The sequence below is a fragment of the Ixodes scapularis genome, unplaced genomic scaffold (assembly GCF_016920785.2).
Source record: "Ixodes scapularis isolate PalLabHiFi unplaced genomic scaffold, ASM1692078v2 PGA_scaffold6__148_contigs__length_123643588, whole genome shotgun sequence".
NCBI lineage: Eukaryota > Metazoa > Arthropoda > Arachnida > Ixodida > Ixodidae > Ixodes > Ixodes scapularis.
Window position 1 is genome coordinate 66198139 of NW_024609881.1, and position 18324 is coordinate 66216462.

Genomic DNA, 18324 nt, shown 5'->3' on the forward strand with positions numbered 1-18324 from the left:
GGTGACGTCACAAATAATAAAATTTAGAAGCTTTGTAGACAACATTTCTATAACATTTAAGCACTACAGTCCGAAAACATGTTTTTTAACGCAATTACGAATGCACTACGGCCCATCTTTTCGAAATACCAAAAATCGTAGTCTGTTGTGATGTCACCTTCCGGATTTTTATCCTCCCTTCGAAAACATGACGGCTGAATGAATTTGGAGTTTTCTGGCGCAGGAAAACATGACGGCGCTCGACCCGTGTATAGCAAAGGGTGATCGCTGAGTCGGGGAATTGAATGAAGTGGTCTTTTTAAAGTGCCCGATGATCTCTCAGACCTCGAAAAGGAAATTGTTAAACCGTCGAAACAGCTGGGTTTTGTGTCTGTGTATCGTAGTTTTGGTTGCGACATAGGCGGGGCACCGTCGTCTGCTCGAAGCATCAGGCAGCACGGCACTCACGCAGGAAACCGGTTTCCCGGTACGGTAGTTCCCGCGACGCCGGCGCCCTTCTCTCCTCGATTCGGGTGGAGGAGACACGTTTCGGAGCGGAGGCGCGAAAGAAACTCGACTCTCAGGAGCCCTCAAAATTTGACGTCACTCCACCGGCGCGGATCGCGTGGGAACTTCTAATTCGGCCATTTGGAAATTAATTTTTTACTTCACAAATACTGAATTTTCAAGTTTCAAATTTTTGAGGGTAATGTCCAAGCACCGATTTCAATCGTTTCAAACAATTCAAAAAATGATTTTATGTGTCAGTGCCACTTTAAACTTTTTTACTACGTCATTCATTTGTATGTGCTCTTATTGGCTGACGGCACGCGATATGATTGACCAGGGGGCGTTAACAAGGTGCCCGAGACTCACCACACATTGCGTCTTTTAACTTGTCATTGACTAGAGCAGTTTTAATTACAGGCTTTCTTGCTCGAAAACAAAACAATGAGAATTTCGGTATACGCCGTTTCAGCGTGAACAGTGTAGCAAATTGCCTCAACCAGTGTGTTTGTTTGTGTGTGCGTCTGCGTGTATTATGTGTGTTTGTGCGTGCGTGCGTGCCTGCGTGTGTGTGTGTGTGTGTTTTGAGATAACTATTTTAATTGCCATCGATCACAGAAGATTGTGCCTATGCGGACTTGTTCCTCGATTACCAGACTACTCAACTTGAGGGCCTGGTCAGCCGTTACTCGATAAACTTTTTCAAACTCACTTAAAAGAAGCTACTGCCCGCGCTCACACAAACCTCAAATAAGCATAAGCTTCAAGATGGCTCACGAACATATACTGTTCAGAAGTATATATATATCGTGCTTCCATATATGTATGTATATATATATATTTATATATATATATGTATATCTTGCTTCTATACTCCTTCTTGCATGCCTGTACTTGTTAGAACTCCGCCGCGAGGAACGAGCCGTACGCCATGTTTTGACAAAACCAAAACAGAAGATGACGATGTTTATTGGGATCGCGTCATGTGCGATGGCTATACAAGAAAAACGAAAATTGAGTTTCTGCACACTCCCCCACAATGACGTCAAGCCAATAATAAATAGATTCCATGGGGTACAAAAGTTGTACGGGTCTCCTAACAATGGTACCATTCGGAAGACGCACCATAGCAGCTCGCATGTGCCCGTCTCGTCCAGTCAATGCTTCTACGACTTCTCCCGTCTTCCAAAGTTGTCGAGGTTGGAGATGTTGGTGGACCAACACTAGAGTTCCTTTCTTCAGGGCACTGGAGGAAGTCGGCACCGTGAAATGAGCAGATCGCAGACTGGTCAAGTATTCCCTCTTCCATCTACGCCAAAATTGATCCGCCATCCTTTGACGGTAACGCCACCGCCTGTTGTATTGTCCTTCAAGGGGAGGCACAGGCTCCACGCTAAAGCTGGTCGGAAGTGCAGTTGAACGCTTTCCCACAAGAAAATGGGAAGGGGTGAGTGGTTCCTTTTCGGTGGCTTCGGTGTAGACGTATGTCAGAGGTCTTGAGTTAATTACAGCCTCAATGTCAGTTAAGATGGTCGTCAGCTCTTCGAAGTTGCAGTAGCTGCTACCCACAACTTTCTTGAGCGAGGATTTCACCGACCGGACCATCCTTTCCCAGAACCCACCCAACCAGGTAGCTCTCTCGATTATAAACTTCCACTGTATCTGCCGATCAGCGAAGTAGGCTGGTATCTCCTCTCCACGCAACGTGGTCCACAGTTTCTTGAGATCCCTTGAAGCACGCTGAAACGTTTTTGCATTGTGAGAAAAGATGACTCTGCAGACTCCTCTTCTTGACACAAATCGTCTGAAGGCCATCAAAAAATGGGGGGTGGACATGTTGGTCACTAGTTCGAGGTGAATGGCACAGGTGAAAATGAGGATGTAAGACTTCTTGTTGTTGCCTTTATCCCTTGTGTTGAGTGGTCCCGCGAAGTCCACACCAGTCACCTCAAAGGGGGCCGCTTGGGTTACTCTGTCTCGAGGGAGTGGAGCAACTGGCTCGGTGGCCGCTAGGGATGCCGCGAACTTTTTTCGAATCGAAGTTTCGATGATCGAATCAAGCGGTTCGAAAGGTTCGAAATATTTCGATTTTTCGAATTGTCTATATGGTAAAATTCGACGGAGGTCGAATTTTCGAACTTGTTAAGCTAATAAGTTCGATGCTTTTCGAACCGTCGAACTTATTACGCTAAAAATTCGATATTTTTCGAACTTTCGAATTTATTGCGCTGCAAGGTTCGATGCTTGTCGAACTTTCGAACTTGACTGACCAAAAAATTCGATGCATTTTGAACTTTCGAACTTATTTATCAGAGAATTCGAAAAGTTTCGAACTTTCGAATTCTGAAAAGTCAGAAGTTCGACGAACTTCGAACTTTTAGGGTAAAAGTTCGACGTTCGTCGAACTTCGAAAGACCGGCGGACGGTTTCATTTGATTTCAAGTAGTGGGGTACATTCGTAATTTTTTTAGAGCGCAGCTCTTAGGGGCCCGTTCCCGGCTTGAGCGGCGTCGGCGTCGCCGTTGGCGTCGCTGTCGGCGTCGCTGTCGCCGTCGGCGTCGCCGTCGGCGTAATTAAGGTCATCCCAAGGTCACGTGACCCCCAAGGTCACGTGACACCCAAAGTCACGTGACCCCCCTGAAGTCACGTGACCCCCCGAGGTCACGTGACCCCCCCCCCTCGGTCACGTGACACCCCCCAGGTCACGTGACCACCCCCAGGGGCACGTGACCCCCGCCGAGGTCACGTGACCTCCCCGATGACGTCACCGGCATCCGCATCGTCATCGTAATCATCACTGATGACGTCATCAGTGACGTCACTGATGACGTCATCAGTGATGATGACGATGACGATGCGGATGCCGGTGACGTCACTGATGACGTCATCAGTGATGATGACGATGACGATGCGGATGCCGGTGACGTCATCAGTGACGTCACTGATGACGTCATCAGTGATGATGACGATGACGATGCGGATGACGATGCGGAGGCCGGTGACGTCATCAGTGACGATGACGTCATCGGGGAGGTCACGTGACCTCGGCGGCGGTCACGTGACCTGAGGGTGTCACGTGACTTCGGGGGCATCCGCATCGTCATCGTCATCATCACAGATGACGTCATCAGTGACGTCACTGATGACGTCACCGACACCCGCATCGTCATCGTCATCATCGCTGATGACGTCATCGGAGTCCGCATCGTCATCGTCACTGATGACGTCATCAGTGACGTCACTGATGACATCATCGGCATGGTCACGTGACTCCCCAAGGTCACGTGACCCCCCCAGGTCACTTCACCCCCCAGTACCCTTCCCTCCTCCTCCTCAAGAGCTGCACTCTAATTCGGTGTTACAGGGAGTTGTAAACGGCTTTCACTTTTTTTCTCGAACTTTTACACGCGGTGCTGCGTTTCTTACGAAAGACAATGTCGTTTATTTCAATGTCCTGGCATGCTTAGGTTTAAAGAAATAAATCCCCGAAGGGGCGAGGAAGGACGACGGGTTTTTGACGATTATCGTTTGTGCCAGATTTGAAGCACGCTGCAGTCGGAGCTATTCATGGTAGATAAGTTATACTTTTTTAAGAATGATCTATGTATAGCCTAGGTAAGTGCCGTCTTAAGATGTGATTATTGTTATTCAACATGAGTTTCGAAGAAATGTCCAAACATGTATCTGCATGCAATTATGACCTAAACTTGATATTTATTTTCGTCTAAGTTGTTTGAGGTATCGCATTTAAATTAACACCACAGACAGTACATATCATTGCCATCTGCAGAATACAAAATAATATATTTATTGTTTTTCACGTTAAGGAATAAATTAACTCATGGGAGAAGATTTCTAGTAGTGTTCAAGTTCAGCACGTCATTAAAAGAAAACTTTTTTTTTCGCTTCACGTTCCTGGGACGTGTTTCTTTTAGCCTGTACACATTTTGGTAAAAGAAACTTGTTTCGAAGTTCTGGACCTCTGAATATGCAAGAATAGAACACTTCCGACGAATTCTTGATAGTTTTTTTTTTCCTGCTTTTTATTCCCGCATTCATTCTTTTTTTTTTTTTTTTTTTGTTACTATCGGCACAGGTGTTTAGGTCGAAAAGACAGCTTTGAACTTCCGAACCACTAAGCATGTGACGAGCAGTGCCTTCTGACAACGAGTTTCTAACAATGACCATCTACACAACATTTTATGCAGTGAAGAGCGACATTAGCTATGCATATGCATAAATAATTTCAGATTAAAATAAGCTCGACCACGCCCTCTTTCCCCGTATTGTTTTCTTTAACAGTCCGAAATACCTGCAAGGGGAAGAAGGAAGCTGAAGCCCCTCCCCCCCCCCCCCCCCCCCCCCCGCTACCCTCCTTCCCCCCGTTTTTCCTCTTCCGACGCCACTTGTATAGTAGAACGCTCCTCGACCTCGAGTTGTGTCGGCTTTTGTGCTTTTTGCGAGGCGATTCCTCCGTCCCAGAAAATAAACCTCCAGGACAATTATAAACTTCACCGGATCGGATTACTACCAGCGTGCAAGGGGTGGCGAGCTAGTTTGCCAGGTCGCATCAAGGTTTTTCTAAGCCTCAACCTCCTGCTCGCCCCTGGCCGTTTCGAACTGTAAGAGTCTCGTAAAACAGTGTGTTCGTGCAATCACTACTGCGTGATGCAGGTTAAAGACCCCCCCCCCCCCCCCCCCCGGGGCTGGCGGTCACACTTCTGCACTGGCAAATATTCTAGCACGTCCGGGACACTCGTCGTCTCATTTAATTGCCTGACCAACTTCGCAGAATCTAGATATCACACCCTAACTTTTCTAAACTTGATTTTGTGAAAACCAGTGAGTCGTGAAAACGTTATTTGAAACTGAAACTGTGGAAAAACTTGAAAATCGGACTTCGAACTTTGAAAACTTGGATTAGAAAGAAATTCAAAATCCTCGAATTTTTTTTTTTTGAATTTAGCGTTAAAAGAGAATCGAAACTTTTGAACTTTTCGAACTTTATGCAAAAAGAAATTCGAAATCTTCGAATTGTTCGAACTTCATGTCTATAAAAATTCGAAGCGTTCGAAGTTTTCGAACTTTTTTACAAAGAATTTCGAAATCTTTGAATTTATCGAACCTGAAGTAAAAAAATATTCGAAATATTCGAATTCGAAATTTTAGAAACCGTGAAAGCTTCGAACTTTTCGAATTCGAAACTCCGCTGTGGACAAAAGTTGCGAATTTTTCGAAATCGAACCTCGGTCGGTACGAAAATATCGAAATTTTTCGAAATCGAACCTCAGTTCGCTTCGCAAATATCGAAACCTTTCGAAATCGAACCTAGGGTGGTTCGCGACATCCCTAGTGGCCGCTCGGCTGTTGACACGGTCACAGATCACATATTTCTTCAGCACCCTTTTTATCATCTGTCTTCCTCGAACGACCCAGAACTGTTCCCGCAGTTCTGTCAGAGTCTCAAGGGGGCCAGCGTGGAGAAGTCGTCGATGCGCAGCATTGGTTTAAAGCTCGGTAAAATGATAGCTTGATAGAAGAATGATGGGATGCTTTGCATTGTCACACATGTCAGCGTTACTGAGGCGTCCTCCGACCCTCAGCACCCCGTCCTTGTCCAGGTATGCGTTTAAGTCCCGTAACGGAGAGTTGCTTTCCATGCGTGCTGAGCGTCGAACGCATTGGAGCTCTCTCTGAAACGCCTCCTGTTGAACCTGCAGGATCAGACACGTTTGAGCTTGTGCTACTTCTTCGGTCGTCAAATAACCCTCGCGTTTTTGGCTGCGATGTCTAGAGTTATGTATAAATCGTCGTATCCAGCCAACAACTCGAACAAGCTTCGAGAGGGAACTGTGGCGCTGCATAGGCAAAACCTGTTCTTCTTTCAGTGTCACGCTATGGACTCGAACTTGTTTCTTCTCTTCATCAGCCGCGGTCATATCAACACCCGCTTCATGCGTTGGCCAGGCAGCAGGTGGCTCCGTGAGCCATGGCGGTCCGCTCCACCATGCCGCACTCGACTTGAGTGCTTCGGGTGTTACCCCTCTTGCGAGCAGATCAGCCGGATTTTCTAGTCCAGGACAATGGTTCCAAAGCTCTGGATCAGTCAGCTGTTGAATCTCCAATACTCGAGTGGCCACAAAGGGCTTCCACTGCTGAGCCGAACCTCGCACCCAATGTAGCGCGATTGTTGAGTCTCTCCAGAGGTACCAGCTGGCAACTTGTAGGTTCAACGACCTAGTAAGGTAATCTTTTAGCCGTGCCCCTATCACCATTCACATCAATTCAAGTCTTGAGAAAGAAAGTTTCTTTAGCGGCGCCACCCGGGTCTTGGACAAAACCAGTCACCCTCATTGGTGCAGTCTGCGTGCACAGGTACGCCACAGCCCCATAAGCCTTGGGACTGGCATCTGTGAATATGTGGACTTCATTTCGGTCATCCTCAGGAAGTTCAAGGCACCTTCGGGGTACTGTCACTTTCGTTAAATGGTGCAGTGCTGTATGCCACTGCGTCCATCTTGTTTGAACCTCTTCAGGTAGTGGCGCATCCCAGTCGACACCCAGTTCCCAGGGGGTTTGGAACATCAGCTTGGCTGTCACGGTGACTGGGGAAGGGAGTCCCAATGGGTCATAAATGCGACATGATGCCTGGAGAATGGATCGTTTTGTGTTGCAGTTCCGGTCTAGGAATTCCAAAACAGGCCCCATGGAGAACGCCAGGCAATCGCTGTCTTTGTCCCAGACAAGTCCTAACACTCGAGAAACGCTAGGGGTGGTACACTCTACTTGATCTAGAACACACCCGGTTCCTTCCTTGTTGAATAGCTGCTGCAGCTCCGTAGAATTTGTGTTCCACTTCCGCATTGTCATTCCGGCTAGCTTCATGACATGTAATGTTTGTCGATAGAACTGTTCCGCCTCTTCCTCGGTGTTCGCTCCGGTGATAAGATCATCGACGTAGAGCCTTCCGGCTAGTGATTTCGTTGTTTCCGGATAGTCCTCTGTTATCGACAAGTGGTGACGTAGCGTGGCTGCGAGAAGGAAGGGGCTACTGGTCGCTCCGAAAGGAACCCTTGTCATCCTCCAAACCTCTACGGGAGGGTTCGGCTCTTGCTTCGTTGGCATTCGTTCGTACCAGAAAAATCGTAGAGCGTCACGATCTTCCAGTCTCAGTGATATCTGTAGAAATGCCTTCTCAATGTCTGCACTGAGGCCGATACGATGAATCCGAAAGTTCAGTAACACTTTCAGGAGGTCTGGATTCAGGTTTGGTCCTGGCTCTAGTGCGTCATTCAGAGACAGACAGCCTGGTTCTCTTGACGACGCATCAAACACGACTCTGACCTTGGTCGAGAGGCTGTCAGGTCGTAACACAGCACGGTGAGGCATGTAGTACACTCGGTTCTCTGCCTTGTCTGCATTCGGGGAAATCTTTTCCGCAAATCCTTGCTGGAGATACTGGCGAATTGTCTGATCATACTCAGTCAGCATCACATCGTCCTTAAGCAACTTCTTTGTGAGGCTCACCAGACGCTTCCTTGCAACTACTTCATTGTCTGCCAGCTGAAGGTTCATTGGCTTCCAAGGTAAGGCCACCTCGTACCGTCCGGTAGTTAGCTTGATGCATGATATAAATGCTCTGACAGCTTCATTCTCCTCTTCCTTTTGTGGGAGGTTAGGATCGGTGATGCCCATGCTTTCCAGCTCCCAAAATGACCGGAGCTCGGTAGACAATGAGCATGTGCTTCCACCCACATTGGCCTTCAGAACTGCCGCAGTAGAACAGCAGGCAGTCAAACCGCTGTGGGGAATCGGTCCTTGAAGTGTCCATCCAAAGTCTGTTTTGTCAGCGACTAGAGCGCCTTGCACTTTTTGGACCTCACCAGAGACAAGAGTCCAATAGTAGTCAGCACCAATAAGAATGTCAATGCCACGTCTTGTTAACTGGGCTGGTGGCAAGGTGACGTCTGCCAGCTCAGCTATCTGTACTTGGACTCCTTGCACTACACTCTCAGGTAGAAGAAGATGATCGGAGCAAATCTTTGGTATCTCCAGAGCTTCTAGGCAGTGCTTCTTTTGGCTGTACTGGCTCCTTAGCCAGACTCGTACCCTTCTGCGTTTTTCCTTGATGACGTTTCCTACTTCTCCAAAAGGGTAGATAGTAATGTCTTCTTCACCAACAACCTCGAGCAGCAGCTTACGTGAAAGTTCTTCCATCACAAAGGTTCGTTGGCTTCCTCCATCAAAAAGGATGCGCGTGAGAGCTCTTTGCTGTTTCCCTTCTGTCCAGACCTGAGCTGTTTGAAGTAGTACAGCAGGTGTTTTATCGCTCTTCCTACCAGTCGAAGAGTGCAACTCTGCTGCGGTGTTCTTACCTTTCTTCCAGGATGGGCCACACATTTGAGTTATGTGCCTTCGCCCGGATGTTTCACACATGATTCTTTAGTTGCGACATTCTTTGGAGGTGTGTCCCTTGATCGAACACCGGAAACATCGTCCTGCTTCTCAAAATCTTTGCTTCTTCTCCTCCAGAGAAATTGATGTTCAGTCTGTTTGGAGCGACTAGTTGAGGAAAGAGCAGCGGCTGATCCCTTCAGAGAAGCCTTTCCGCCTTCTGTTATTTTGCTATGGCTCATACTCTCGGCTTCTCGCTGACGGACTTGTTGAGCCTCTTCACGGCTCTCCACTTCGAGCTTAAGGAAGCGTTGTAGGCTCTCTATTTTGATACAGTCGTTTTCCTTGTCCGTAGGACGTCGACACTTGTGGTAATCAATGACTAACTCTCCCGGCAGCATTCTCAGTAGCGCAGAGCAGAGCATAGCTCCGTAAGTGTCGCTCTTCACCCCGAGCGCGGTGAGAGCGGCCCTATTACGTTGCAAGTGGTCATAGAGACGTCGCAATCCGCTCACCTCGCTCGAGTGTTGTACTGCTGGTAAATCAAGTAGTTGGGAGAGGTGTTCTTGAATGAGAACGTCAGTCCGACCGAAGCGCTCCCTGAGTAGCTCAACGACGGTATCGTAGTTTTCCTCTCCCGTTGCTTGAATGCCGGCTTTCGCCGATGCTGCCTTTCCCGTAAACGTCGACCGCAGGTACAAGAACTTCTCAGCGTTAGAGAGGCTGTCGTTGTCTTGTATGGCTTGCTTGTACTGTTACCAGAAGGGTTGCCAATCGGTAGCTGCACCGCCAAACCGTTGAAGCTCCAGTTTCGGCAGCTTCACCTTAGAGGTTGCAACGTGTCCGTCGCCGTCGTTGTGAATCCGCGTTGTACCAGCTTGGGGCCTCGCTCGTCGGAGTTCCTCTACCACCTGTGCGATGGTGGCGATGTACGTGACGAACTTGTCGTCATATTCAATCGTGCGGGCGTAGTTTTGCTCAACGTCTCCGTCAGGTACCAGTGGTTCGATGGATGCGTTCACGTTGCTCAGCTGTATTCGCAACTCACTGAGCCTCACCGATAATACGTTGAGGCTTCGCTCGTCGGAGTGGCTTGCGATAGCTGCGTCGATGGCGGAGATCAGCCTCGTCACGTGAGACCTCAGAGCCGTCCGCTTCTGCTTTAGTCGTTCCATGGCGTCTCTGGGTCTCGCGGCGCTGCTGGCGTTGCGGCGTCACTAGGCCTCGTTGTGCGATAACTTCGGTAGCGTCGCTGGAGCTCGCTCTCTTGCGGCGTCCCTTGGCTCGTTTCGTTGCGGCGTCACTAGGCCTCGTTGAGTAATAATGTGAGCAGCGTCGCTGGAGCTCGCTCTCTTGGGGCGTCCCTTGACTCGTTGAGTGATAACGTCGGTAGCGTCGTTGGAGCTCTTCTCTTGCGGCGTCCCTTGGCGCGTTTTCTTGGTGCGTTTCGTTGCGACGTCACTAGGCCTCGTTGAGTGATAACGCCGGTAGCGTCGTTGGAGCTCGCTCTCTTGTGGCGTCCCTTGGCTCGCTTCGCTGCGGGTGGATGCCCCGTCGTCATTCCGTCGTGACTATTTCGTTGTCATCCCGAGTTTTCGGCACCAAAATGTCAGAACTCCGCTGCGAGGAACGAGCCGTACGCCATGTTTTGACAAAACCAAAACAGAAGATGACGATGTTTATTGGGATTACGTCATGTGCGATGGCTATACAAGAAAAACGAAAATTGAGTTTCTTCAGGTATAGATAAAATAGGTAATGGAATTGAAAAACAAAGGATTAAGAGGAGGCAAGCGACAAGGCGATGCGATCTCAAGGCAGATCCTTGAGATCGCATCGCCTTGTCGCTTTTCCCTGTCTCCGTCACCCATATGTACAAATGGGAGTAAATAAATTAATTGGATTGAATTGAATTGAATTGAATTGCATATTTCTCGTGCCAAACCCTTCACACCTGTTCCGAACTCTGATCTCCACGAGATCACAGTAGTGTCGTTTCTGTTGTAGTGCCACGGCAGACTCCATAGTTGGTTTGCTTCAATCTTTGTAAGGGGGTCGCTTTAATCCAATTCTAGTCATCTCTGGTGTACTAGATAGCAGCATGTTTGCCGAGATAGTCTTCAGATTTTGTAGTTTCATCGAAATATAATTCAGCTTATAAAATATTTGTTATTTGGCTTGTAAATTTTCAAGCATATCTAGATTGAAGGCAGCAAGTATCTTACCTGCAGTCATGGTATCTGTCCGAAGTATATTGCATTAACATAATTGACCCAACCTCTGATTTTTGTTTTCAGTGCCTCTAGCGAATTGTTGATGCTAGGGTATATTTTTTTGTTTTTTTTTGTTTCACATAATCTACAACACTTTTTTCACCTTTACCCTCAGTGCAGCCCTCGCCGAACGGAAGCTAGCATCGACTAGGCCAATTCGTTCCTGCTTCACCAGCCAAGCCGAGGGTCAGGTCCATGGCAGTCTGCAAAGATTGTTGATGGTAAGCTGGCTTATATATACAGCTGTGTAATAGCAGCTTGTCCTGGATGGCAGTTTGAAATGCGTTTTTATGTTTTAGAAAGTGATATTTGCATGGCCATACTTGGAACGTGAGACCTTACCAAGCCTGTTCTGATACTTCATCCTCTTGAGATTTCAGTACAGCCTTTTCTGCTGCACACGCACTGCCTACTTCGGCCAGGTAGAGACTTGATCCATATGTAGGTAAGCAGGTGATTATCAACTGCTTAGTTCTGTCCGTGGTGACGTTCTCTCCTCATCAGACGACTTACCATGCTTCGTTCGCAAGGCATTTTAAAAGGAGAGCAAGTCAGCTCGTGCTTAATGTTCCCAGTACTGAGCAGTCGACGATCGCTTGTTCACATTCGTAGAAATCACGACTGTACTTCAAGCTCGGCAAGTTTGACACTTATATGATTCAGCCTAGCTGTGGTGTGCTGAGCGGTATGTATATAGCTAGTTGACTTGTGAACACAGTGTGGCTGTGCGGTATAAAACGCGCCCAATTGGCAACTTTAATACAGTCTCCTGTAGTCCCATTGATGCTGTCTTTTGGCGTGCATGATATGTGATCACACTTTTTTTTTCCATCGCTTACCGACAGTCCTAGCTGTCTGCAGAGAGTGAGTGTGAAACATGCCAGCAAGCCTCTAAAGCAGTATGCGGTGCAATTTCGGTCTATTGTGCAAGCGAGGCAGAAGAGACTGCACGTTTGGCTGTTGAGGCTGTGACATATACATTAATAGTTCTATCTGAGCATTGTTAGACCACCTCCACTCAAAAGGAAAGCACCTGCATGCGCACAACGCTCAGTCAGCAACGACCAACCGGAGCGCAGATGCCGATGGAGCAGACAATTCCTGCACCCCTATGGCCACTGCCGACTGAGCGTTACGTGCATGCCTGGTTACTTTCCCGCTAAGTGGCTGAGCGGAGCGGGCCGTAAAAAGCGCTCAGCTAAACCTTTTTCTGATAGGGGGTGGCGGACGCATAGATATTTTAGACAAAAAGATGGCCGACACTGCTCACATCAATTCTCAGTGTGAGCAGCTCTCATCGCAATACGGAAAATATGATGAAAACTTCCTCTACCCGTTTCTGAAGGTTTAGGGACAAGTGCTCTTGGCAGTATTGTCGGGCTAGACATCCTTATACCCAGATCCACTCTAATAAATTCTAAGAGAATGAAGTCAGTTGCCACATAACTTGTGTAAAACTAAATCTGGAACTCACTCCTCCTTCCTGTTTCCCACTGTATTGAGAACCTTGTCCCAGTATGTGATGGGTATGTGAAGAAAATTGACCAGATAAACAATATCACTTAGAAAATAGATGTCCCATACATATTAACCTGCATCTATCAACCACTGTACACTACCTCACTACTGATTTGGTATCTTTCAATTGATATTCCTGAACTGTTCGCACCTGTAGACATCTTAATGATGATAACGAGGGAATGTTTCATCTCATGGGATGTCATATGCTTAAAGTAAGTGAGGCTTGCGGGCATTTTAAAGGGCTAGGGCATGCCGATGGAAAACACTCAATGTGAGTTTGATGGTGGACGCTAACAATATATACTAGTTTGTGTGTAAGTCGCTATTTTTTATTTCATGAAGTCTGCAGATGACTTTTAGTCGTCAAGTTGCCATTATGTGGGAACCGGGGGGTTATACTCTGCAATGCATTACATATTTACCCGTGTCTACCCAATCTCATTAGTATGTGTACAACGGTGAGCTGTATATGTCAAGGATATGATTTGTCATTGTCTCAGTAAGGCTAATGAATCGCTATGTTTACCTAAAAATGCTGAATGTGGATATCGGGGACTGCGCACCTATCGTAACAAACGTCAGTGTTAAACTACATGCCAACTACTCTTCCAAGCTCGCCCGTCTCTCGACATGCCCTTTTGATTTAAAATAGATGATTTCCACAAGCCTTTCTCTGAAGTGGGCATTTTTCATACAAATAGCTGACCTTGATTATGAGATAACTGGACCATTTTCGCCCCTTGGTCATCCAGTGTGTTGTTACAGGTGTGTCCCTCAGGGATTCTTGTTTTGATAGAGTTTCCAGATTGAAGATAAAATAAAGACATTTGGTGCATTAGCTACAAAAAAATTTCCTTTTACATGGGCTGCTTGTCTCATGCCCCTCACCCCAGTTTGGAATTTCTGGATTGTCACGTGCAGCTGGTATTGATTTACCCTATCATTCTACTGTGGTGTCGATTCTCTTTACAGGTGCTGTAATGAAGGGCTTGCCTTCTCGGGTGCATGGTCGACTTGCATCACAAGCTGCATGAGAAGTGTGAAGAAAATTTCCTATGACCGTGACATGCAGCCTCTTTCATTCAGCGCACTCCTCTGGCGACAAGCGCATGATTACCAGCCGACTGTAGCTTCACTGCAACTGACAATAAAGAATTACGGTAACAATTTTGTATGTTTCATTTATTGTTTACACACATTACGTGTTAAAATAACCCCTGTTATGAACTACATCACTTCTATTCAGGTGTGAATTGCGCAAAAAACCAAATGTTAGCCTGGAAAACAAGACCGTGAACTGTAGGGTTTTAGCCCGCTAGCCTGGGGTCTTGCTGCTATCTTGCGGTACTGCTGGTACTATGCCGGGGATTTGTGCTGGCAGCAGCCCGGGAACTCGCTGGAACAAAAGACCGGGAACTGTATGGCTTGAGGCCGCTAGCCTGGGGTCTTGCTTGTATCTTACCGTATTACTGGTACTACGCTGGGGGTTTGTGCTGGCAGCATCCCGGGAACTCACTGGGACGCCCAGTGCCGGGCGTCCCAGTCAGTCCCAGTCGCTGGCCAGTGACTGGCAATCTCACTGGCCCATTGTCGCCCCACGGGACGTTTCCAGCGTCGGGCCAGTCGGATCTTGTAGGCAGACCGGTACCCCCCCATTCCCAAACCAGCGAGTTCTGCTACTTGGGATGGAGCGCTTTTGGAGCGCTCGAGATCTGCGAGCGGAATTTACCATTAGATTCTCTTTTTCTTTTTCACGTAAGACATTTAGTTTTTTATAGTGCATCTCTTTGGAACCCATTTCTGGGCGTCAGCGTCGGCGTAAGTGCCCCGCTAAACTTAGCGGGAAATTAATTTTGATTTCACGTGACGTCAATTTTTTCACTAATCTGGCTGAGAAACTTATTTCGTTCATGGGTGACGCGACACCAAGTCATGTAACGTCATTTTCCCCGCTACATTTACCGGGAAAACTGAATTTGTGTTGTCACGCGATGTCAATCACCCCACTAATTTTAGTGAGGTAAATTAACCCGTTCAATTTAGAGGAAAATTTTTCCCGCTATCTCTAGCGGGAAATTTAGCGAACATTATTTCACTAAATTTAGCCTGGAATTTAGCGGAAGTTTTCCCGCTAATTTTAGCGGGTAAATCGTCCCACTAAATTTAGCGTGTCCATTTTTATGCCAAACTCAGTGAAATTTCTCGCAAAATGAGAGGGAGCGGAAGAGAATGGGGGGCATACCCTCCCCTCCGTACCCTCCCATCCTCCTCCTCAAGAGCTGCGCTCCAATTTCCCAATACAGAGAATTGGAAACGCCTTTCAGTTTTCATCTCATGTTCATTCAAATTTTATTTCTGAGGTGCGCTCGCAGGACAAATCTGGGTTGTGCTGGTCCTCTACGCACAAGTTATGAACTCCTCAGCGGCAAGAGTGGGAGTTTGGTCTGACAGCTCACGGGGCACCTTTGTTCAGTATTGAATCTGTAATTATCATCTTTCGAGAAAAGTTCAGCTTTGCTGAGTGCAGTTCTTCTAGAAAGAATTTGACGCAGCAGAGGAAAGGATTCTGGAAAGGTTCGAGGACCTCGAATGAGAGCTTTTTAGTGTGCAAACATCATACTTGTTTGAAACCACTAGTTGATGCAGAGACTCGCTGACATCCAGCGTTCCAAGGGAACGCTGGATGTCCGCGAGTCTCAACCAAACGATGCAAGCGGCGAAAGAACCATATTATCATATCGTATTTGCAGATGTCTTGAAAGAAAAAAAAAAGAAAACGTAAAAGCTACACTTGCGCGGTGTGCACAGGTGACTTCTATGGCCAGAGGGGCATAGTATAACGGGCTAACTGTAATGCTGTGTCGGCTTATTAAAGGGAAGCGTAACGCTCCTTTAAAAAACCACAATATAGAGGTTTGCTGTAGCGTAGTTTTATCTCGTGAATCTAAATACCACGTTCGTTTTCCCCAAAGATGTAACAACTAAATGTGAGAAATCAGAAAAAACATCGGACCAGTAGTGACGTCATAAGAAGACCTTCTGGCCGCCAATCGTGTGCGGTTTGAGGTCCGGGGATCCAATCGCAAGCTTGCGAGGTATATTCTCCCGCACTGGCCCTAGTCGTGACGTCTTTTTGTGCCCTTTTTAATAATAGCGCGTGCGCGCATAGCTTTAATAGGCGCTGAAGACGCGTGAAAGCGGAGATTTCGAAAGCTCCTTTTGTGCCGTCACCCTCCGCGAAAGAGGACCTTGAGCGGTACGTTGAACATGATTCTATGGAGCCTCGATTCACCAAATTAAGAAATAATATTGATATTCGAGATGCTGGAGGTCCAATGAAGATTAAAATGTGTTTCCTCAAATAAAAAAAAAACGCTTCAGGTTTCCTTTAAGCATAATATGTTCCTTAAAGTTATAATTACTGAAAATAGACCCAGTGTTCCAACTGGCTGAGCATCATCAAACAACACTAAATCAACACTATTTATCAAGATATAACACAGGAGCAGCATTTCAAGGCGTTATATAAAGAATGCTCAATTTGAACGCGTTTCTAGAGTTCGGTGTCATAAATCAGACCGCATCAGTGCTCCCGCGATCCTACTGCCCAGTGGCCGCAGTGCCAAGCCAGCCGTCGCCTCCCTCGTAGGATGGAGGGAAGCAGGGCGCAGGTGCGGTTGCGCGTATAAGCCACTGGGGCGGTTTGCTCATCTCGCGACCGCGGCCACGAAGGATTTTTACGGCACGTGACCAGCTCCATTCGGACAAGGAAGTACCTAGCGTCCCTACCTAATGGCACAGAAATTCGTGCCGCTTCGAATACAAAAGTCTAATTTCGCTCGAAGAAGCCTACTGCAGAGACCGTCAACTGGAGTTCATTTAACCGCCCTTTTATACTTTAGGAGCGGCAGGCAAAGTTACGGCCAGAGCAGGTAAATATTGGCAAATAGAAAGAAAAAATCACGGGAGATAAAAGTGGTGCCAGTATATTTATATACCTGCGCCAACGCTGGACACTCAATTTTCATGTATAGTCGAGAAGTAAGAGCGTTAGGATTTCTCGTCGCGACGTGAAAGTTCCGGGTTCTTTCTTTTTTTATATTTTATTTCTCCCTTTTCCTCTGTCTTTTTTCTTCGACCAAGTTTCCCAGCTTTTACCACAGTCTCGGGCATTGTACATCATGATCAACTTGCACAAGCTCGCCTGCGCACTCACTGTCTGGCTTTTTTTTATTACTGACACGACTGCAGTGTGTATGGTACTATATAGGCGTCTCCTGTTATTGAAAAGAGTCGTGGCAAGAGCGGTGTATATTTAAAAACACATAAAAGTGTAGTTGTTGGGGAAAAGATGCTTGTTTCGGCCCCGTTTGTGTAAAGTCATATCGATGCTGTAATCTTGGTTCCCTTTTAATGAAGATTATGAAACGATTGTATTAGTGCGTTAGCTTGGCTTGATATTTTTTTTCCGGTGTGTCGATTCAAAAGGTGGGTGAAACAGTAACTTGCTTTCGACGAGTTGTGCCTTTTTCCTGCGGTACTGCGCTTTCGTAACAACTTCAACGCGTTCTCAACAGCAAGTATCACGCTTCACCCAGGATCGTAAAGAACCTCTTCGGCGAATGACGACGAACGAGTAGGAAACGTCTCTATAGCACGCTGGAAAACCGCAGAAAAACGCTAGTAAAACGAAAAACGTTACCATGCAAGATGGTCGGCTGACGGCCGCACTCGCACTGCAGTGAACATGCGGAGATGCGCGATCCAGCAATTGTCATTGAGATAAGTGGTAAAAACCGTGTAAGGCGCAGTAGTGCAAGTGAATGATTTGGACGATTTGTAAAAAGGATCACAGTTAAAAAATAAGACAAACGCGCAAAATATATTAAAAAAAGTTCAGTTCCTGGCGCGACCTGAACTTCGAAGTTTCACGCCGCGACGACAAGTCCCGGCGTTCCTCCCTTATGCGGAGGGCAAGTTCGTCTGCTTTTTGCGCAGGGGTTGCGGTGACGTCTGAACGCCGAGCTCTGATTGGCTGGAGTGGAAAGATAGCGGGTCGCCGAAACCCACTATCTGAGTGTCATCTGCTCCTTTGTGACGTCGTTCGCTATTCAACTGCTGTCTTTCTTTACGAGCGAGCTCGACCTCGCCTTTTAGAGAGGACAGACGAAATAACTCGAGCGGTACGATGTGTTTTCGTCTAACAACTAGTAGACACATATCGGGGAGCGAACACAAAGGACTCACGAGCGAGGTAGCCGACGCGCCGAGGTTCGTTTGCTAACAACCGAGAACGAGGATTGTTAGCGTCCGCAAGTTCCCTCCTTTCGTGTGCGGCGTCGAGCGTATTGCGGAAGTTATGTCGTAGACTTGATGACACGAAGAAGTAATTGTTGTTTTTATATTTTTCGCTAAATTTTTTGAAATCTTATTTTCTGTGCCCTGTTGTTTAAACAGACGAACACTTGCTCGGGGTAACCCGATGGACTTCAATTAGCCCTCTGTATTTTGTCAAGTCACTTTTTTCTCAGCTTACTGTCTTAACAAACAGGAATAAAAACACGTTGCATTCTTCAGTGTAGCGCGCGTGCGGCCCCGGCCATGTAAGGACATCACATACCTGTTTTTGCTAATTTTTCGTGCGGCTAGG

At 47.1% G+C, this 18324-nt stretch overlaps 1 protein-coding gene across 1 annotated transcript in view; it reads left to right on the forward strand.

Annotated features, from left to right (window-relative positions):
• Window positions 1-18324, forward strand: part of LOC121838508 (hydroxyacid oxidase 1-like) — a 75068-nt gene that overhangs the window by 53271 nt on the left and 3473 nt on the right. Inside the window, exon 8 of the mRNA XM_042294795.1 lies at window positions 11274-11332. Within this exon, the coding sequence (XP_042150729.1) occupies window positions 11274-11332 (59 nt within the window). The remainder of the gene's footprint in view (window positions 1-11273; window positions 11333-18324) is intronic.